Source organism: Buteo buteo, chromosome 9 (genome assembly GCF_964188355.1).
Source record: "Buteo buteo chromosome 9, bButBut1.hap1.1, whole genome shotgun sequence".
NCBI lineage: Eukaryota > Metazoa > Chordata > Aves > Accipitriformes > Accipitridae > Buteo > Buteo buteo.
Window position 1 is genome coordinate 36,354,970 of NC_134179.1, and position 22,158 is coordinate 36,377,127.

Sequence of the window (22,158 nt, forward strand, 5' to 3'; positions counted from 1 at the left end):
TCTTTCACGAAGCAATTCCAGAATTTCAGTTAAAGTGCTGCAGGTGTGGAAGGACAGGGAGAAGTGAGAGGCATTATCCATCAGTGCATTTTGGCTAAGATTTTCCAATATGTCTGTAACAATTTCATTGGTCAAGTCCCTTACATGGCTCTGGATGTAGCAACCTTGCATTTTTACTGGCATGCAGAAGCCACAAATGACCTTTGAATAAAAACAGATAAACATTTGCTTCTTTTGTTTTTCTCTGGGAGTTACGACACTGATACGGTTCAGGTCCATCTAGAACTCATGAAATTAATTGTAAGTTATAAACTATTTTTTTTCCCAGTTGCTCATAATTATCCTAGAATGTTTTTTTCAAGATATTTTTTTCATTCTTGGTCTCTGTCCAAAAGCAGAATGGACTGCAACCAGCTAAGAGCTGCTTCTTGAGAGACTTGTGGGTCAAAACCCCCTCTCTCTTTATATATATATTTTTTTCCTACTATATAGACATACCTAGACATATATATTTCTAGTATATATTAACTTACATACATATGTATTATAAACATGCACGGATGTAGTGTCCTGTGCAGAATTAAGCGTGTGCAGAACCATATGTCTGTGCTATGAGGAATCTTTAAAAAATATTGCAGAAAAACTGATACGTAATTTTGCTGGGATGTAAAAATATCAGGGAAGTTGGTTACAAAACTTCCTTCAGAGTTTTCAGATAGTGTATCTTTGGAAACACAGGCCCTGTCATTGAATTCCTGACTGCACTGATGTGAATAGCAAAGCTCTCCTTGACTTGTAAGAACAAAAAGAGGATTTTTTTCCCTACAAAGACTTGGCTTCCTACAGTGATTTTTTTCTTCATTCATGAAAAAATGCTCAGTCATGCTTGGGGTTATTATTACTTTATTAAGACATAAAAATATATGGTAGCAGCCATGCTGAATTTATCTTTAGTCCTTTGGAAAACTAAAACCATATTAGCACAAAGTCACAACTGATGGCTGGCAGCCTGCTTTTATAAACACAGTCGTGGCAAATTTATAACTATAATATGAGAGAGACCAGAGCAGTGCAGAAACCCAGCAACCTCCGCCTGCCCCACAAAGGGCTCTGGCATGCGGCAGAAGTGGCAGTGCTTTGAAGAAAACTTCTGGCTCTGGTTACAGAAGAAAAGCAAGTGGGAGTATAAAGGGGGTTCACTGAAATGTGGGGTTTCTCTGTCCACTTACAAAGTTTTGTGTCACTCAGGTATGAAAAAGCCAAGTGTAAACACATCCAGCCAAATCTCACTGAAAAACATCAGTGCTACCTTCTGATACGAAAACCAAACACAGGGCGAAAGCTTTGGGCATAGCCCTGGCTGAGCCGACAAGACTCTCAGACAATGCCTTTGGCTTTACCCGTGTTCTCATCATGGATCTGCATGTTCCCATGTGCTTCTCCATCCTTTCACCCATGACTTCCCATCAGCTGGGATCATTTCCTTGGGCTCCTGCACGGCAGCGGGTGCTGTGGTGGTAGAGAGGGGTTGACTCCTCTCTTTGCTCTCTCAGGAGGGGGGCAATACTTGAGAGTCAAAGTAGCCAGGCTGCCTGAAATCCTCCTAAAAAGGGTGCAGCAGGTTTAACCCCATGTTTCCCACTGCTGCTTGGAGAGCTGACAGCAATCCCAGAGGCAGCTGCCAGTTCTTGGGCGGTCTCACGTTTTGCTCCTGCCTAAAACCACCTCTGCCTTCTCTTACCTCGTCTTCCTCACCTGCCAGATGAACACACAAACAAAAGGGCTGCTACCTGGCTTGGACATCACCATTAAAAACTGCTGGCCACAGTTAAAAAAAGCTTCCATCAGTGAGCCTAAACCCTTTTTGGCCCTGCTAATATTCTGGCTCCACAATATCCTATAGCAATGAACTTGAATGTGTTGAAATCCTGCCCTTTTCTGTTATTGCTAAACCTTTTAACTAATGATTTCATCAAGTGCCTCATTGTGACTGTATTGGAGGAAGCTGTGAACAGTTTTACTATACTTTGTAGGCAGTATGAGGACCATTAATTCATACTTCACAGGATTTTTTTGTTCCAGGGTAAAAGCCATGTTCAGCACAGTGCTTGTGTATTTTAAGACCCTCTGAATTTCACCGATTGCATGTTTTGTAGCACCCAAGTGCCTTCACAGGTCTGCTCTTTCTCTCGCTCCTCTTTTCTTCCTGCTGCCCAGCTGTGCCACCAGCCATGTTCCCAAGCCCATTGCTTGCTGCTCACCCCCTCTCTCCCTGCTTCCCTCAGCCCATCGCTTTGCCCTTCCTGCCACGGTCTCCTCCTCTCTGTCAGCCCTGGCAGAAGGCAGCTCTGCTCCCAGTGACCCTGATGTGACAACGACCTCTTACTGCCTTCCAAGAAATTCCAAGTCAACATCTCTCAGTTTACAAGAAGGAAATCGTTTTTCCGCTCTCAAGTCAAGATTGGGGATTTTTTTTTCCAATTTTCGCATGATCATCATTAAGGAGAGCCCACAGCTGTGTTCAGTGATAAGCTGTTTCCCATATCTGCGCATTGCTCCGGAGTGCTAAAAGCAGCAAGCTGGCTCGTCAGCACCTTTGCTCGCTGGACTGGAATATTGCTGAGCACCGTGTTTACATAGAAACTCTGCCCCAGCACCTGCCTGACCCTCGACAGCTGACTCTACTGCTCGCTTTTCTCCTCAGATCACTATTAGCAATGAGGAGGTCAGCAACCCCTCCTTTCTCGACCTGGTGAGGACTCCCCGGATGAGGAGGAACACGCTCATCCTGATGTATGCCTGGTGAGTGCCCACATCAGTCCAGCTTGTTACCAGGATGGCGGGTTTTGAAGAAAAAGTCCCTTGTGACTTCAAGGGCCTTTCCAGCTGCTTGCAGTCATTTGTTTGTCTCTCAACATTTTTCCCCTTTGCTGTTTAGGTTCACAAGTGCCCTTATCTACCAAGGGCTTGTGATGCGCCTAGGAATTGTCGGAGGAAACCTCTACCTAGACTTCTTCATCTCAGGAGCTGTGGAGCTGCCTGCCGCTTTCCTAATTTTAGTGACAATTGATCGCATTGGCCGGCGCCTTCCCTTTGCAATAAGCAACATCGTGGCAGGAATTGCATGCCTCATTACTGCCTTCTTGCCAGAAGGTAATTCCCTTCCCAGCGTCAGGCTCTTTAGGTCAATGACTTCTTTCTGACACCCCTTAAGCAAGGACAGCAGGCCACACAAAAATCTAGACAGAAGTAAAAAGTGTCTGGTGATGCAAGGAGCACCGCAGTCATGGAACAACATACCTTATTTGCTTATAGATTGCCCTGGGACATATAATGGCCATACCTTTGATGGGTGGTGAGCAGTGGCTGGGTGTAGTCTTAGAAAAAATGTGTATAAAGGCCCTGTACTCTTTTTGAAGGCAAATGCAAGGCAAGAGTACACAAACATAAAGGGAAAATACATTCCCTGACTTGGAAGACACTTAATGATGTCAGAAATCAGTGATTTAGCTGAGGCAGCTTCATGGTCTTCTCATTGACAAATAAAACAGTGCAAACCACAACATGCTATAGGGGCTGTGGCAGACAACATGGAGATTGTTGCCCTGCCCTAACTCTCCCAGGGGTTTGGACAATATTAAGGGGTTAGAAGAGAGATATGGCTTTTGATTAAGTAATTTTTATCTGGTTTCAGGGACAACTAAAAAGTCTGATATCGCACACAGGCTTCCCGGCACTTCTGTCTTTACTTTAAATTGTTTTCCTTCCTGTGTATTTTTTTTTTTAATCCTTGGGGAAGAATTTGGAGATGCTCTGAAGTGAATATTACTGTATCAGCATGCTTTGCCTTAGCGTAGCTGGGGACTGGCAGCTGAATGGACATTAGAGAGGCTTATTCCTCCTCAGGGATGTTCCTGTCAAAGTAAGGTACAGTCCTGGCCAGACTTAGAGGTTTTAGATCCCAAAGTTATATCGTGGGGCAATCGTTTTCCTAGAGAAGAAACATGAGAAGCCACTTCAAGAGTATGATGTGCCCAAGAAAACAAGCAGGTCTGTGGTGAGTGCGAAACGAAATCTTTCAAAGAGGTGTGTTGGTTCACCTCTGTCTCAGTTAAGTTCCCTTTAAAGGGATTCCTCCAAAAGTACTTAAAATTAATACTGTATGCTTGAGGAGCTTCATTGCTTTAGGAGACTCAGAAATGATGGGGAAGGGAGAGGAAAGATCAGCAGTCTGTTCCTGATGCCAGCACTGGTGGCTGTGCAATCGTGCCTTGGGATATCATGTTGTCATCACTTGTTTGCATTCATCGGTTTGACCACTGAAGCCCATCAAGACTGACTATCAAGATATTCCCAAGGTCCCCGTTTCCATGTGCCTCTCAGTAGAGCCACCACACGGCGACTGGATGCCAGCTGCCCCGTGCCCCTGTGGCAGCTCCCCCGATACAGGGCCTGGTAATTCAGGCACAGAGGGCCTGGTCACCATCTCATCCACTGGCTTTGCCAGCATCGTTTTCCACCTGTTAAAAAAGTATAAAGGTCCCACTGGGACAGCAGGGACTGGGGACTGTTGATCACCTGGACCTAGGGCTGTTGCAGGAGGGGAAAACAAAGAGCAGCACTGGGGAATTACTCCTGCAGGACACCTGCCTCCAGCACCCTCGTGTATTTTGGGCCACACCATATGCTGAGCATGGTGCAGCGGGTCTGGGGTTAGAGCAGGAGTGTCGTGTGGGGCTGGTGTGGCCTCAGCGAGGGGAGAAAGCGGTGACCTGGGGCCAGCAGGATGCTGCCACCAGCCTGCTCTCAGTGGTGGTGACGCGCTGAGGGGACCCTGCCCAGGTGAGGAGAGGACAGCCTGGGGATTAAGATACTCCCAGATGGAACACCTGAGGTCCAAGTCCTGCTTTCAAGAAAAGTCTGTTTATACAGATGGGAAAAGCTGCAGCGGCAGCTTGTGAGAGCTCTGTCACGCTGGGCTGCTCACACAGTTCATGTCCCTTGGCAGAGGGAGGAGGCACATGGACGTCACCCTCACCTCGGGGGTCTGACGGACCGAAGGGGTGCCAGGGAGACAAAGTGGGTTTGTTTTGTTCTTTCCAGCATTTGCTTTTCTTACAAGTGTTTGAAAACAGAACTTCTTGGGGCAAAGGCAGTGTGTCACAACATGGGATGAAATTTGATGGGGGTTTGTTTGGTTGTTTTGGAAGGGAAATAACCCCAAGTGTCTCATTTTTTGGTTCAGAGCAAACGGAAATGTTTTCTTGTTCTTCTTGTTGAAGGTTTGAGAAAACACAACCACTGCCAGAGCCGCCTCCAGTGGCAGAGCTCCCCTTCATGCCAGGCTCAAGCTTGTTTTTTCACTGGCCTCCCCTTCTACCCGGTCGTGGTATCGTGGTTAGACCATACAGGAGACTGTCCTCTCCCAAGGGCATTGCAGAAGTGCTTATTGCATTCCTTCTGATGCTCCTCCAGAGGCCACCGGCTCTCCAGAGAGGGCACTCAGACTGCTGAGAGGTTGCACACAGCGAGACGGGATGGCTCTGCTCTGCGGTGCGGATGTGACCCCTGCATCCCCTGCTGATGTATAAAGGCTTCCCGATGATGTGTACAGGGCAGTGGCTGTGCACCAGGGCTCCAGCGGTGCCGGGAGAGCTGGGCAGAGCCACCGGGGCAGCGTAAGGCCCCTGGGCCTGTCGTGTCAGGTACAAAGACAAGCACCAGGGAATGGAAGGGGGACGATGGCCAGGAATAGCTTTATTCAGACATAGACAAATTATGAAGCATAGTTGGTCTGCTCTAGAGAGAATTATTTTACTGTAGCATCCCTGGAGGTATTTAAAAGACGTGTAGATGTGGTGCTTAGGGACATGTTTTAGTGGTGGACTTGGCAGTGCTAGGTTTGCTGCTGGACTCGGTGATCTTAAAGGTCTTTTCCAACCTAAATGACTCTATGATTTTATGATTCTATGCAACTTTAGAGGTAGCTTGTTTGCGGTCAGAGGGCTTTGGCAGGTGACTCAACAATGTTTCCTACAGCATAACATCCCTATATAAATAAATGCTCCTTTGGACAATTTGGACGTGGTCACAGAAGCTTATAATGTCATTCTCCCACCCATGCTGTTATGCCCCATGAGCATCTTGAATCAATCGACTAGAAGTGATTTCTGATTCTCCAAAGCAGCTTTGCATGATGCTGGAAAGCAATAAATGCCAGTATAGATTGATATCTACAGCAGTGGACTTTCAGTCTGTTTTGCACTGATCTGGGGTTTCTGTGATGTAGCTTCTCCTGACAGTGCTTGGGGCTCTCAGAAATGCTCTGCTAGTGCAGCAAAGCACACTTCACCCGAGTTTCTTTTTGAATGAACAGATATCCCATGGCTCAAAACGACAGTGGCCACGCTGGGAAGACTGGGCATCACAATGGCTTTTGAAATCGTCTATCTTGTGAACAGTGAATTGTACCCTACGACACTGAGGTACGTTGGAAGCTCCCAGGTATCTTTCAACTTTTCCCTCTGCTTTTCCCCATTCCCTATTTCACTGCTGTTTAGTAAAATTTGTTTTTTTTTCCAGTTTCCTAACTGAATAGCCACTGCTCAATGCGGATGGCATATACTGATGAGATAATTTTGAAGCTAAGTCTACATTCTGCTCCTTAAACTGCTGGTTCATCTGGTTGGTAGCACCTCTCAAATATCTGGCACTATTTTTCTTTTGCAGAAACTTTGGTGTTTCCCTGTGCTCAAGTTTGTGTGACCTAGGTGGAATCATAGCCCCATTCCTGCTTTTCCGATTAGCAGCCATTTGGTTGGAGCTACCTCTAATTATTTTCAGTAAGATTTGATTTTAAATGTACTTTTGGTTTAAATATCCTCCTCCTAACAGAGCTTTTCATTCGGGGCAAAGTGTAGTGTGTGGCCTCATCTCCCTGTCAGACCAGCCCCTCTCAACTTTCATGCCTAGAGCAAGAGGCTGAACAGCAAATGGGTGAAATGTGGGTGATTTCACAGCACGCTATGGAAGAGGTCAGGTCTGCTTGGGTAACTTGGCTGAAGGAGCATAAAAGAAACTATGTGAGGTGCTTTAAGACTGAGAAACCTTACAGCTGAGTTCTGTAATAGCAGAGAAGTAAGCTTAGTCTCCCAAAAGTAGAGGTTAATGTCCTTTAAAAAATACTCGGTTTGGGTTTTTTGGTAGATACAGTTATGACTACGGATGTTGTATTAACCATAACTTTGTATTCCTGTCAAACTCTTTCCCCTGGCTGTATTTTGGAAAAAAAAGAGCTCTGTGGAGTAATTCTGTGGAAAAAAAAATTAGTTTTTTCCAACAAGGAAACGGGAGTCTGTGACTAAACCAGGCTTCTAGGAGATACACAACTGGGAAAAAACCAAAAGGGATAGGATAGAATAAGAAGGAAAATTAATGCTAATGACAACTTTAGCTGAAAACAAAAATGAAAAGACAAACGACATTTTAAAAGATTACCATTATTCCAAGAACAGACATATAGAAGTATGGTGTTCACATTATCTAATTCTGAAATTCTGCTGCTGTTGCAGGATGGATGAATTCCCTCTGTCTTGAGTAAACAGCTACAAATTCAGAGAGGATCAGAGAGGACTGTGCAACAGTCAGGGAACATTTTACTTTTTGCTCCAGCCCTTCTGTTTTTGACTTATTACATTATTTAAATTATATCTATGCAAGAAATTATTCCAAAAGAACCATTCCTGATGAACTATTTCAGATTGGCTCTGTATCTGAATGCTCTTTCCCAAGGATGAATTTTTATTCTGAATCAAATAATCTACTTTGGCCATTGATACATGAACAGAGTATTTCAGGAAAATCTCAATGGTCTTAAGAAACACAGATGCATCTATGTGATAGAGCCCCTTGAACAAAGGCAGATTTGTCTTATGTGAGAAATACCATCCTGGTTCCAGTGCAATTTGTATGAACTTGCCCATGCACACTTATCTCAGGTTTTTGACTTCTAAGATTTCCCTTTTGGGGCAATTCAGGCTGCAAATGCAGCCCTAGCCCTCAAGTGTTTTTTTGTAATAGGTTAAATTAATGTAGCATAAAGGTGTTTGATAAGAGTAGGGTGATCAGAAATAGCAGTTGCACTTAAAAAAATCTCACTTCAGCCTTAATTTGAATAAACTTTTCTCAGTGTATAAACCCTGAAAATAAGAAAAGTAACAATTTTCTTATTGCTTTTGCATTTCTTCAATGTCCATTGTAGGTATTCTCGCAGTTATCTGTGGGCTCCTAGTATTGCTTTTACCAGAGACAAAGGGAATCTCCTTACCAGAGACAGTGGAGGATGTGGAGCAGCTTTCAAGGTATGATCTGTATTTTCTTACTTTTACTTGGGTGAGGTTTCCTGAGGGTATTCTCCTCCAACTTTATCAGCTTTCATAAATTATTGATGTTTTCCAAGTACCAGAGTAAATTCCCTAGTCAGGTTGATGTTGTGAGCAAGTGGTATTTTCCTCAATAGAAACATGAGTTTTCAGTACCAGTAAGGCAGGTGTTTAAAAAAGTATGGGGATAGAATCTGTATTTTTCTCATAGAGACAAAAAGTTGTCCTATGCACCTCTAGAAGCAGAAAGTAATAGTGTGCAAGAGAGAGACTGCAAAGTATAACCTGCAGCTCTTTGCTCAAGAAAACCAGCCTTTTACCTTAATCAAAGCACCCTGTGAAGAAGGGCCCTTGATCATGGGAGCATTTCCACAATGTGTGAAGTCATTGAAAAGTCACGTGCAAGATGAATTTATTATAGCTGAAGCGTTGTAGGCACAGCTTTCCCACTCCTGGCACACAGCAAGCCAGACTCCTCACTGCACTGCAGGTGTGCAGGGAACATTTACACCTTGACTAAATTTCTTGAGGAGCTAGTGCTATACATTAATGTTTCAAGCAGTAACTTTGAATATTACATCAACAACTTTTGCCTGCTTCAATGTACAAACTAAAGAAAGAGGAAATTTTCTATGCAGAAAGTAAATGTTTCAGTACTGCAGTTTGGACTACAACTTGGACTACATATTTTCCTGTTTCTTTCACCCTTATACCCCTCTCCTCTTCTGTTTCTTCAGTCATTTTGGTAAATGTGGCAAGAAACGGAAACACCAGGCCACCAACTCTTATATTTGACCTTTGAAGGACAGCACTGAGCAAAGAGCCGTGTTCCCATACTGGGAATTTGTTCTCCACCTGCCACCACTTCAGAATTTGCTGCAGGATATGGATTAAACACCATGTTCTTCTTCTAAGCATAAGGACATTTAAAACAAGCAGTGTATTTTTCTATAAATATGGAATAAATTCATTTTTTTCTGAGTATGCTGTTTGCAGGAAGGGAGCACTCTATGGTTCTTGGCAGAGGACAGAACAGCTTTTAAAAGATGCACTATCCAGCTCAGTGAGCTCTTATTTATTTCTTTATATATTTGAGCCATTTGTTTACTTCTATTGTTAGCATATACATTTGGGTGGGGAGGGTTTCCTTCTGCAAGGGAAGGGCTTCTGCCTGCTCTCCCCTGTCGGGTGCTTTTCCAACCCTCTCTTTCAAAAGCATGCCATTTTTTTCCCTTCTAAAACATGCTCTCTGCCCATCCCTACAAACGAAATTCCCTTGCCCTGATCACTGCCAACGGGACCTGCAATTTCTGTCTTCTCTCCATTATTATTATTATTGTCATCTTTCTGTCTTGGGGATAAAATATTTGGTTTGTTGACAGGGATGTTAAGCTGTCTTGGGAAGATGGGCAGGGATGGGGCAAGACCTGTGGTTATGAAGTGTTAGCTGGTCCTGGTTGTTTGAAGCTGATGTGTAGCAGACTAGCTTGAATCTGTGGCTCTGCAAGCAGATAGCAGGGACAGCCTGCCTTGCCTTTCACCTGTATGACCTTCTTCATCAAGCAGTGGGTCCTGGCCACTGACAGGTAAACACTACACTCATTACAGTGAAGGACTTGAAAAGATGTGGTGTTGAAAAGGTATCCTGTTACCAACAGAGAATTAAATAAACATTAGAAAGCCTTGTAAAGGGCCTTATAACCTCAGAAAATAACGTATTTGGCATAAGCAAATATAGGACTGGGTTTTGCAGGTTCATAGCACAAATGAGTAGTGCTAATGTCACAGTCAGTAAAGCTGAATGACTACTGCTCCAGTCTCACCATCTTGAGAGCATATATAGGCAGGTGCCTGCACAGGGGGGGTTCCTGTGGTGGGGAGTACACTGTGCATTTCAACAGTCCCCAGGTCTCCCTGCCTTTTCCCAGCAATTGCCCATACCACCAACCCTGCTTGCCAGAGGAAAACAGGAGCTTTGCTGGTAATCTCAGTCTAATGTTTGCATACTTTGAGCAGTGAGTGATAAAGGGCTGTCTTTCAAGGCTGTTTCTAACTTCCTCTGAGGCATAGTTAAAGGTCAATGGGATGCTTAGTAAAAGTCAGTAGTGACTGAAAGAGATGAAACTAAACGAGCCTCTCATAATATATCTGGCTAATTGGCAATATCTAGAAGACAACCCAAAACTGGAGCTACTGCTGCAGGGAGAAAACCCCTCCTACACCAACAGGGTCTTCTGTTGTAAACTTCCCTGGGGCTGGCTGGCAGAGACCAGCCCTGAACTGGAAGCTGTGGGCTTGCTCTGGCTGGGTGCTGTGTCTCAGCGCAGGTTGGGAGCTTGGCCACAGAGCTCAGCCCTGCCTTCCTCACACCCGGCCAGCCTGCACTGCAGGCACGGCCCTCGGAGAGCTGGGGTGAGGCAATCCGGTGTGATGTTGTGTGAGCTGAGCCTCCCTCTTCCTTTTAACGTTTCTTTGTCAATTTTGAATTTTTTCAGTCGGTTTCTTAAACGCTGCAGCAGTCTGAGAAGGACCGTGGAGATCATTTAAAGCTACAGCTTGCCAAAGAAATCTCAGTATTATTTGCCAGCTGCTGCTGTTTGTGGGCAACTAAAATGCGTTGAGAAGTAAGAGACTCAAAGGCTTGTTTCTGGCCTTTCAGACTGTTCTTTGTTTTGCATAGCATCATATGTTGCTCAGAAGAGAATACAAGTGAAATATTTCAGTATGTAAAATGGCTAGGAGCAGTGTCAGAAGTTTGGATGTATTTATTTTCTAAAAATTCATATGTAAAGGACAGCAGGAAAAAGCCTGACTTCTAATATGATAGTACTTAACAACTTCAAGTAGAGTTTGTATTTGGTAATGGCTCCTGTGCTCTTACCCCTAACGGGGATTTTGTAAGACGGAAAATCCTCCCATCTCTGTGAGACTTTGGGTTGCCTCGTCAAGGCTGTGGAGTGGGTTGTAACCTGTTGTACAACCGGTGGTTTGGTGGCTGTGGGGTTACACTGTTCTGGCTGAGAGAGGACAAATGAGGTGGTGGAAGCAGAGAGAGACCTTCAGTGAGGGAGGACCCCGGGGGAAAGCAGCCAGGGTTGTGCAGACCACTGGGCAGGCTGCTTGTTTAAAAAGAGTTATTATAAATTCCCATGTGCCTCAAACCACTTAATACATTGAGCCTTACAGGAAAGTCCTACAAACATCTCAGGTGGCAAAGTGGTGTTGTCCTAAAGTGCATGGGCTGACAATAAAAAGGCTGTTGTGACCCACCTCAGCAAGACGCACCGCTTCAGGAGGGGCCAAACGCTGCCAGCTTTAGTTGTGTTGCGTGTGTCACAGTTCAGAAGCTCAGTAAGAGATGTGATATACATAGCAGACAAAGGATCACCTTATCACCGCCGAAGACGCATGTTCAACATGACCTCAGAAACCCAGGAGCTGTGTTCTTCCTGCCTGCAAAGAGATTGCCCAGACCAACAAACAAGTGAATGTGCTATTTGGTCCAAATGTGCCACCACCACCAAATTTGCCTTGTTACTTCATCTAGTCTGTGCAAGTGGTTACTGATAAGTGGCAATTTTTATTGCCATTGACACTCTCGCAGAAGGAAAAGATCACAACTTACAAGATTTAAGAGGTTGTGAGGTGGGGCTTCTGTCCCAGGCATGTCCAGGCATTTCTGGTGCGTTTGGCAAGGACAGCAGGAGTAGGCTTGTCTGCCTACAAGCCAGGTATTAACTATGCCTGCAAGAGTTCATATTTGAAGACCTTTACAAATCCAAGATCAAGCTGCAACACAGAATTTCTGTTGTCAGGGAATTACTGTGCGTATTTCTTGGCTGACTTAATGATCCAAATGAATAGATGCAGAAGATATGCAGGAGGGTATTTGTGCCCAGTGAATCCCCCCTGACCAGAGAGGTGGGTGGGGAATGCTTTATCAGAGCTGTTCCTTCTCAGGAAGACAATGCCCCAAGATCGTTACTTCTCCCAGAATCACACTCCAGATGTAGAAGCTGCAAAAACCATCCTGTCACCTAAGTCTGTTTTATAGCTCTTATCTCCCTTTATAGCCTATGGGAGAAACAAAAAAGTAGGTTGCATCCTAGGATGCAACCCATCCCTTTTATACATACATGCATGGAAAAAATAAAAAGACAAATTAAATGACGTGCAGCTTGGCATGCCTGGGAGTGGACCTCTGCGCTGCAGAAAGCGGGCAAGACAAATCCCAGCCCAGGGAGTAGCTGTGTTAGTTGGGGAACTATCAGCACACCTGGGGGACGCAGGAAGGAGACCATGCAGAGCCCGGGGTCCCCTGGCACCTGTGGGTGCTCCCTGGCTCATGTGCAAGTGGTGCAGGATGAGAGTGGAGGTTCATAGTTAGCAAGTGTTTCATTTTGGCAAGTGTGAGCCAAGCTTTCCCTGGAAAGCATCTCTAAAGGTCTAAGCTTTCCATTCCTATAACTACAGGAATGTGTACATTGTCTTATTTTAGAGAAGAAAAATGTACATGTAATGGTTGTATAGTGAGATAAAGTTATATAGTGAAACAGGATGGGTACTATGGACAACAAAATTTTATAATACATCAAACACATTGTCATTACTTGCTGTAATGATTTACAGTTATTTCACTGTCTTCACTATGGACTAACTTTAGGGTGAGGCTATTTTTTATTCACTGTTTTATATCTCTGATGCAATATTTGCACTTTTGCTGACACACAGATTTCCATGTCAATAAAAAGTATGAAAATACAAACAAATGTGTTTGCTTTTTTTTTTTTTTTCATCCCGTGTATTTAATGCTATCGGACATATCTAATAAAACTTCACATGCATATAAGATATGTACAGTGAGATTCTTCTTTAGTTTATATCATTGAATCAGTAAGAGGCTGAGACAACTCATAGAAAGTGAGAAGTATTCTGCTTTCTTAATCTGTTGGAAGCATAACATCTTGGGAAAGTCAACCTTAGAAAAAAAAGTCATTGTAGAGCCTAACATAAGATTAAAATACAGATGTCCAGTTACAGTTGAGGTTGGGATTTTTGACACGTATTTCAGAGGTGCGTAAGTCTATTGTCAAACATAGCAAACAGTAGAACATATAGAAAGAGGGTAACACACTGTCAGTTGGGTTTCTTGGCAATAACTATTAATTTATAGCAATTTAAAATGGATGATTATATTTATTTTACTTTTTTATGAATGATTGTAGCTTTAATATTGCACTTGGAATCTTGTATTTCTAACGTGCATACTGCTTTCCAGGAGAGGGCAGTCCATACTCAGGCTCAGTTGTTTTCCATTATGCTCTTAATCCAAGGAATATAATTGGAAACTCGAACGTAAACACCAGGTTTCATGGGTTGAGCACAGCCGAGACCCCAAGAGGTGACTCCATGCTGGACAAATTTATCTTGGTCCACACAGACTAGAGGTCCTCCACTGTCCCCCTAAACAGAGAAAGAACAGGATGATTCCTTCACAGCCCCATGTGCAAGAGTGGCCTTCTCACACGAGGCACAGAAAAAGAAGTACCTCTCGCATGTGAAGAGCACACAAGTTATAGGACAACGCTGGAGCTCTAGCCAGAGAAGAGTTCTCTATTCATGTTGTTGAACACTATTGTAAAGTCATCTCTTCCCATCATCCAAGTGGTACGTTTATTTTTGAAGTAAGGGGATTTGGTGAGAAGGAACCTGATTGCCCTTAGTAACTCAAACTGCGCTTCCTTCCTCAGGCTCTCCTCTGAGGTCTTTATGGGTTCCTGTTGTTACTAGATGATCCAAGACCAAGTGAGTGCATGCGTTCAAGCCATGTGTCCTAAGCCATGAGTGCCCACCCCTCAATGCCCTGCTTGCCCATCACAGTGGTTGTGCGGAGGGTATCTGTGCTGGGTTGGCAATGGTGCTGACCTGCCGGCTGGGCCAGGCTGTCTGCTGTTTTCACAGTTCTTTACAGAGTCATCTCTAGCTTTTCAGGGAGGGAAGTTTCCCTCTTGATTCGGTATGTTAAGCTTTTCTGAGCCCTTTCAACTATTTAAAGAAACTGAAGAACTCAATTTCAAAACCTAGACTTCTGGAGAAAGCCTTCATACCACACTTGTGAGATGAGCTATTGCCAACCATATTCTTCCTTTTCAGCAAAAGGGAAGTCCAGCATGCATTTTGCCTCACCCAGTGTGATTTTCACAGGCACTGGCACTGATCCTTGGAAGTTAGTAGTTCCTTTGGCCCTTGGTATGCCTGCATGGCAGACTCTACTGCATTGTTCCTTGACTGCTAAAGGAGATGTCTCAGGTTGTTAACTGAGCTAGCTTGGACATTGGAGCTAGTCTAGCTGAGGCAAGCAAAGTGGTCTGGGAAAAAAAAAAATCAGACCATTGTCTTCCATACACGTGGCTCGGGCAGCCATGTGCTTTGTTGTTCAGGCTTATCTGAAAAATTACCTGCCCCGCTTCCTAGCAGCAGACAAGGGAGCAAGGGAAGAGCAGAATCCATGTGCATTTTTCAGCTCACATGCCACATGGTGTGGCAACATCCTAAGGCTAATTCTGAGCCTCTAAAGGCTGGAAAGCAAAGCACTATTTGATTTGAATGTGCTTACAACTAACTCTGATGCTCACAGACTTCCTTACCTGGCAGCTATCTGTGCCACCATGAATATTCCCAGCACAGAGCTCGTGTTTTTTGACTCTCCCATTCAAAAATTCAGGGCGGTTGCATACTTTATTCTCGATTACAGGGAAACCAGTTTCCTTTAAGAAGCCATCACCACCAGTTCCTTTGCAAATAAAACCAAAACACAATAAATGACAAAGGTAAATGAACATCTTCACAAAACAAACATCAAGATATCAATAAGCAGTAAAATAAGCACTGTGCATATACTTTCCATGCATAATATGAAGTGATACCAAAATCAGTATGCATTATCAGTATCATGGTACTTATCACACTCCACCACCCATCAAAATCCACGCTGCACTGATTGACCTTCCTGCTCCCACAGTACACCCATACAGATCCAGTACCCACTGATATTTGTGGGAGTCATTCCAAAGCCATTTTATTTCTTTGTATCTGATTTTTCTTCTCTGTAGAAGAAAGGAGGTAGGAAGTAAACAGTTGAAAATGGCATGATGGGCAGAAACAAGGAGGCAGAGAAGGTACTGATGCTCTTCTCAACCAAGACAGAGTGGGAGGTTTTGAAAATGAGAGTTATGTTTATATTTGTGTGAGATCTTCTGAACCAGGCTGGTTGGGAGAAAAAATCATTTAGGACAATGAGCAAACTCACCTTCATGTGCTTAAGAAATAGCTTAAGTCTAGAAAAACTTTGCTTCTGTCTGTGTAAAAGCCCACTTTGGGGAAAAGCAGAATGGACTGAGAGATGAGAGTTAGCAGCTCCTTAGGTTTGATTCTCCTCTTTTAGTATTGGTTTAGGGGGTTTCAGTTTACATGGCTCTGAGTGATTTAGGAGAATCTGAATCAGAGGGAGACAGTGGAAAGAATGGCAATACCTGATGAATTTTGATGAAATAGGTATGCATGCAAGCTTGTGTGGGATGTTTTTGGCACAAAAAGAATATAAACTTTAGATACAAGTACATACCAATCTCCAGACACAGAGCTTTCAGTTGTGTTAACTCTGTCTCACCTTTTGTATCTCCCCAGCCCGTGACATAGCACTCCTCTCTTCCTCCTAACACAGAATTTTCTTTTGGCAAACAAACTGGGATAACATGATTATTGATGATTGCTGGGCTGAAAGAAACAAACAACAGACTCATACAGGAACAATCATAAGCACATTTCTCCCCGATATCACCTTCAGGTTTCTAAAAAGATTTTATATATGGTCAGCCTTTTTTCTTTGAAATCGTGAACTTCAGGTAAAGGGCTTTTCTGATGTGCAAAACTGCTTTTGTTTTAGGCTCTAATCCCTCAGAAAGTGATACACAAAAGGAAAAAATCTGAAATGGAGAACAATTAGAGTTTTTGATACTAAAATTACTAACATAAATCCAGGAAAAGGCTTTGACTTAGGCATAGCCAACGAAACCTAATTACAAAACTACTTAGGTGTATGAGTTAGTGGCATTTAGCACATAGGTGTCAGCTTGCTCTGTCTGCATCCAGTCTGACTATAAATCACTTTCAAACTGTACACATAGTACACAGCAGAACCCAAGTCAGTCTGACTTGCCTTTGGGTGCAGCTAAGGCTAGGCTCAATTAAGAAGCCACATTAATTGTGCTGACCCTGCATCTGTTTTGGACCTGCATTGCAGCCACGGAAATCAAAGCACAGGCACCATATGTTCACATCTGCTTGCAGCTTATGGTTGTATTCCTTTTGATTGCACAGTGCCCCAGTGAGAGTTCAGATGAATGGAAACAGATGCAAGAAGGGCCATACTAGATATTGCATCAAATGCGCATACTGTTTGCCTGCATGCCGGACAGACCTGCTGGAAAAAGAAATCTCCGCACCACAGCACGGGAAGAGTATGGGGTGACATCACGCTAATATTGCAGCTTTCAATCCTCATTACCTTATCAAGGTAGAAGCATGTAGAAACACAGACTGAAAGCTCTAGGCATTACCTCCTCCTACTCTGTGGCCACTGCCTCACCTCCCAGCAGCTGGCACCCAGCGAATTGCCAGCCTAGGTCACTGTCCCTCGCCCTCCTCCCCTCCCAAGGCAGCCCTTTCCCTTTCTGAAGCCCTGCAGCTGAATCATCTTGGTGTCTACTGGAGCTTCTGCAGAAAGGGAAGAAAGAGAGGGCCTCAAATCACTGATTGAACACACTGTGTACAGAAACACACATTTCCATGACCCCAGCAACCACTATTTAGTCAACTTGTCCCAGCAGAACGAAGGAACGCTTCAGGTGAAAGGATACCTGCTCAGTTTTAGCAGAGCAATGTCCGCCCCGTGTGGCTCCTTGAACAATTTTGCAACATCTCGTTTTTGCACTGATGCCTCTAATGCTCTTTCTCTGTGTAATCCAAGGTATACTTTATACGCAGATGGCCATGAGGACCTATTGGAAATGATTGCACATGGTGAGCACATGGTGAGCTGATGAACACACATCCAGGATGTAGACCACTTATGATGCTATTGGAAACCTTGCTCTGTCAAATCTAGAAAAATAAAGCCAGCTTTGGCACAAACTTGATTTCGTAATCCCTTCTTATGGTACATGAAATCAAGTTGGCGAAAGTTATCACTGTCACTCTTTGTTTCCTCAGTCAAAACTCTGCTTTAATGAATGATGAATGGACTTGGCTCAATTCTCAACTGTTTGCAAGCTGAGTTAGAGACTGCTCAGGTTGGTTACTGGGTCCATTTTGTTTCTCTGATTTTCTATCTAGTGTAAGAAAATGCTGCTGCAGGCTATAACAGGTACTTACTTTTCTAAACAGTGAGTGGCAGTAAGAACCCACTGAGGGTCTATCAGAGTTCCCCCACAGAAATGCAAGCCAAAACTGTAATAGAGCAGAAAGGCATGAAAAGGGCATTAGTTTAAGGTGGCAACGTTAATTTTACTGCAGTTCATCAGGCAATCTTTCTAACATGTACGCCTTTACAAACTAAAGACATTATTCCACATTTTCATTAAGAATCAGCATTTTACTTTCCTTCAACAATAGTTCTTACAATGGCGGTAGTGTTGTGCGGACATTTTTATAAGGCCTTGTATGAAAACACCTAGATCTTTGTTCTTAACTGGTATTTCTGTAACTGGAAAACCTTATGTGCAGTGATGTATGCCATTTTAGAGATTCTGGGTTTTATCTAGCTCTGATTACAGTCAGAAAGCTCTGCAACTGGCCTTGATTCCTAGTTTTGCTAGTAACTTTGCCAGTAGGACCAAACGCTTACATGGAAGGACCGATCAAGATCTGTATCAGCCGTACTTCAAACTGTTGGTTCTACTGATATGATACTGATTCTAATGTAGGATATAGTGACAGATTTAAAGTCATTCTGCCTTTTTGTGAAAATGTTTTTGAAATTAGTGGTTGTATTGATTCTATAGGTATTCATCACAAAACAGAATTCCTGGTTGTCTAAATGACATTCTTTAAGATTAACACACATAATGTATAGCCTTGAGCTATTTTTAAATTAAAATCAAGTTTAGAATGCTGCAACCACATACTATAACATCCTATGAGAAGCAAAGTTTCCTTGCATGCAAAGTCTAACATAGTGGGGAATGGCCATACCGTGTCCGGAGACTGATTTGCCAGGGCCAGGAGTGTGGATGCGAAATACACCCAGCAACAATCCTTTGAGCACACAGCTTTGGTCTGAACTTGGATTTTCCACACTCATACTGAGTAGGAGCTACAGAATAAGAAAAAAAATCACTATAAGGAACTTCACTGTGTTTGCTATACATTCATTATGTCCTCAGAAAACTAGAAGGTGAACCTGCTACATTTGTCACTTCAGATTTTGATTCTCTGCAGGCAATTATATACCATGCACCACCTATATTTTCTTAGGTTACCTTCATCTGGAACACTTAAAAATGCCTGGCAAATTTTTTTCACATACACTTCTTAGTAGTCAGCAAATTACACATGAATAGATCTACAGTCAGATAGAAAAAAACAGAAGTGGAAAGAGATGGAAACAGAGAGAAAGAAAACAGGAATTCTCCCAACATCTTTAAATGTACTCTTACAGATGCCAACAATGCAAAAGCTGCACTGGCAGCTGTTTTCCAACTAATCTTGGTGGTACAGCATGTGAAATTCAATCACTGTCTCTGTGCAGCAAAACTTTGTCCACTCTTATTTAGGATCTTTTGGTACTTCAGATGTCTCTGAGTTATTAAAAAAGCGTAGTTCCTATTTAGCCATGGGAAACTGACTTTTATCAACACAGAATTTAGAATTGGTTGTCAGCAAAAGGAACTAACTTATGAAATTAAAAGAAAAAGGCACATTTTCTTTGTTCTTTAGCTGAACAACTGAACAAAAAAATTATGAATTTTAAAAAGAAATTGGGTCTTCAAAATGAATACAATAACCCTGTGAAAATGCCATTTTTTTTCCCTAAGAGTCCCAGCCCAACACTTCAATGCAGCAGTATTTTTAGTTACAGTATATGCATGTTATAGAACATCTTCCTTTTTCTCGTTTGCTCCATTTTGGGGTTTTGATCAGAGCATATTTTCTGCTACTCACAGCTGAGAGGATAGAGCAACAAGAAAGTCACCCTTCTTTCAAGTGGGAACTACCTCTCTTCCTGGCATAGCTTTTATTGTTGATGGACATGAAAGGACTTGAAACCAAAATGTTGTCATTGTACACTTGCATCACCTCATTCAGAGTCCTGAATGGCTTGATTACTTGTAACAAAGACAAGGGCATTTGGTTAAGTATTTAGGGCCAGATGCACTTCCCAGACATCTGATATGGTACAGTATCAGAGGAGGGAAAATCTGTTTACACCCAGGACAGAGCCACATGAGCAGGGAGTGCAAAAATTTTGCTGGGCTAAGAGCATCCCTTGTTCAGCCTGGCCACACACATGCATTTATGCCAGGTGACCAGGCAGGAGCAGGGGAAATTTCTGCAGGAACAGCCCTGTTTTGAAACACGTGGCAAAACCCCCATGAGCTTCAGGTACATCTTGTGCTGTGTTTGGGGCTTCCAAGGAATAAGCACCATTCTTAAGACTTCAGGCACAGATTTTGAGCATCACTTCCCCGCAGCCTTAATTTCCAATCTAAAGCTATTGCACTGTCTTAGATCAGTCTTTCAGATTAACCACTGAATGTCCTCCAGTTGTCTTAAAAGGTTACAGGAAAGGGAGACGCTAGTCTTTAAAGGAATAATTACGGCACTTGGGAATGTCACAGTACTCCCAGGCTTTTCTTGGGTCTGTTGTATAGCACCAAGGTCCATTCACATCTCCATCAGGATTCCTGCAATACTGTAACAAACAATAAAGACACCAGCTGTTAACCAGGGGACAAAAACGCCTACCAATGCATGATTCAAAATAAAATAAAACTAAATTTGGGAAATATTTTTTTACTTCCTTTTTGATAGTGATTTCCAATTCCTTTTGTCAAAATTTGTTTCATTTTTCTATTTGCTCTTTAAGTTTAGAAAAAGACAATAAAAATGAAACCTTTTCAACTGTCTTCAGCCAGTAAGCTTCACTAGTGAAGGCTTGGACTCTGAGCTCTCAAAAAAATAGGAGATATAGACCTAGGATGGGATTTTCTAAAGCACTAAACTGTCTGCTCCTGCTTCCACTGCAGTTAGTAGCAGTAGGGTCAGCCCTGAGGTCTTTTCACACCCACTCTGGTTGCACAACTCCGGGACAAGTGGGTGTTGTGTAAGCTGCTCTTGCACAACTTGGTGATGCCTATGAGTCCCAGGGGCAGGGGTGCAGTGTTCGCCCTGATGTGGGGTGCCTGGTTAGCTGAATCACTCTCTAGGTCTCACTGGCCATACTGACTGATCTCTGCTCAGCACAGGCACCTCATACAACCGCATGCTACCAGATATCTTTCTAGTTCCCTTCCCTACTCTGAAATATACTCCATGTCTTTGGAAAAAGGAGAAAATGTCTGCTTTCCTTCCCCAAGAGTCCCTGCCAAATGCAAGAACCAAAAGTTTATGTCAGGCAGCTTTTAGGAAGGAGTTTCCCCAATCTGAGCTGGAATTCAATACAGGGTATGTGATGCCATCAGAGGATTGACTAAAGCAAGGTCTACAATCATGTACCTGGAATGAAAATAGTTCAAGCTGTCAACATCAAACAGGCTTTTTATACCACATACAGAGTTTGTTCACAGACCAGGCAAGTATTGTATATGCGATGTTACAAGTCTAGAGAACTAGTGATGAGTATGTGTGTTAGGACTAGGGGGATGAAGGTTAGAGACGGAGAATGACTTACAGGAGGGGTCAGATGCATGTATAACCTTGTATGATGGGCTGCGGCAGAAGCTGGAGGGCTAGAGGGGGAATTAGTAGAGGATGGGGGCTGCAATCCGTCAGCTATATATCTCAAGGAACTTGCACTGAACGTTGGATCGATCGCCATCTCACCCATCACTGTTACTGCTGAAACCCATGACCCCAGGTGCTCTTTCTGGCAGAGGAGGCAGAGATGCTGCCCACAGACCAACTCCAGTTAATCCTCAGTAGTGAGGAGAAGCGAGTGCCCATCTGAAGTCCCTTGGCCATGCTGCAGAAGCATTCAACAGAGCTTCTGGGGATCTGTGTGTCCCACAGAAGCACAGTCTGCTCATGTCAACAATTATTAGCACGATCAGGTTCTCGGATTGAACTGAGGAAAATAAATTAATTTACAAAGTCCTGGCATGACATGCTTGCTGAGGCACCATGAAGAAGACGGGTGAAGCTCAATGACAACAAGTATTAAATGAACAGCTGCTTACATTTTTATCCAGGCCTGCTTCTGGATGAGTCTTAGGAGTGAAATAGTCATGGCTATGAGGTCTCTGAGAACTCCACTCTTGACAAGTCCTGCCCCTTGCAGTTTTTGCTACTGTGCCACGATAGTCTCGACCATTATCGTTAATGCAGTCTGTGAAGAAACAGGAAAAGGAAATGATTGTTAGCTGTGAGCTATTGGGCCACGTCCATACTTGGTGGTGTTGAAGCAGAATTAAATTTGAGGAAATACTAGTGGGACTCACATGTCCTACATAATGTGTATACAAGGAAAGAAGGACAACCTAGTGTCAGTGATGGCTAACAA

General features: G+C 43.4%; 2 protein-coding genes across 3 annotated transcripts in view; one reads left to right on the plus strand and one right to left on the minus strand.

Moving 5' to 3' along the window:
* SLC22A3 (solute carrier family 22 member 3) overlaps positions 1-9,689 on the plus strand; it is a 33,713-nt gene extending 24,024 nt beyond the window's left edge. Inside the window, exons 6-11 of the mRNA XM_075036076.1 lie at positions 2,705-2,802; positions 2,939-3,153; positions 6,377-6,485; positions 6,730-6,842; positions 8,261-8,360; positions 9,119-9,689. Of these exons, the coding sequence (XP_074892177.1) occupies positions 2,705-2,802; positions 2,939-3,153; positions 6,377-6,485; positions 6,730-6,842; positions 8,261-8,360; positions 9,119-9,176 (693 nt within the window). The 3' untranslated portion in view covers positions 9,177-9,689. The remainder of the gene's footprint in view (positions 1-2,704; positions 2,803-2,938; positions 3,154-6,376; positions 6,486-6,729; positions 6,843-8,260; positions 8,361-9,118) is intronic.
* A 2,829-nt stretch (positions 9,690-12,518) lies between these two features.
* Positions 12,519-22,158, minus strand: part of LOC142034559 (plasminogen-like) — a 64,590-nt gene continuing 54,950 nt past the window's right edge. For both annotated transcript variants that reach the window (XM_075036074.1, XM_075036073.1), the window contains exons 12-19: positions 21,836-21,984; positions 20,259-20,352; positions 18,633-18,753; positions 17,814-17,888; positions 17,300-17,440; positions 16,051-16,157; positions 15,029-15,174; positions 12,519-13,844 (exon numbers count right to left, since the gene is read on the minus strand). In XM_075036074.1, coding sequence (XP_074892175.1) covers positions 13,683-13,844; positions 15,029-15,174; positions 16,051-16,157; positions 17,300-17,440; positions 17,814-17,888; positions 18,633-18,753; positions 20,259-20,352; positions 21,836-21,984 — 995 coding nt within the window. In that variant the 3' untranslated portion in view covers positions 12,519-13,682. The remainder of the gene's footprint in view (positions 13,845-15,028; positions 15,175-16,050; positions 16,158-17,299; positions 17,441-17,813; positions 17,889-18,632; positions 18,754-20,258; positions 20,353-21,835; positions 21,985-22,158) is intronic.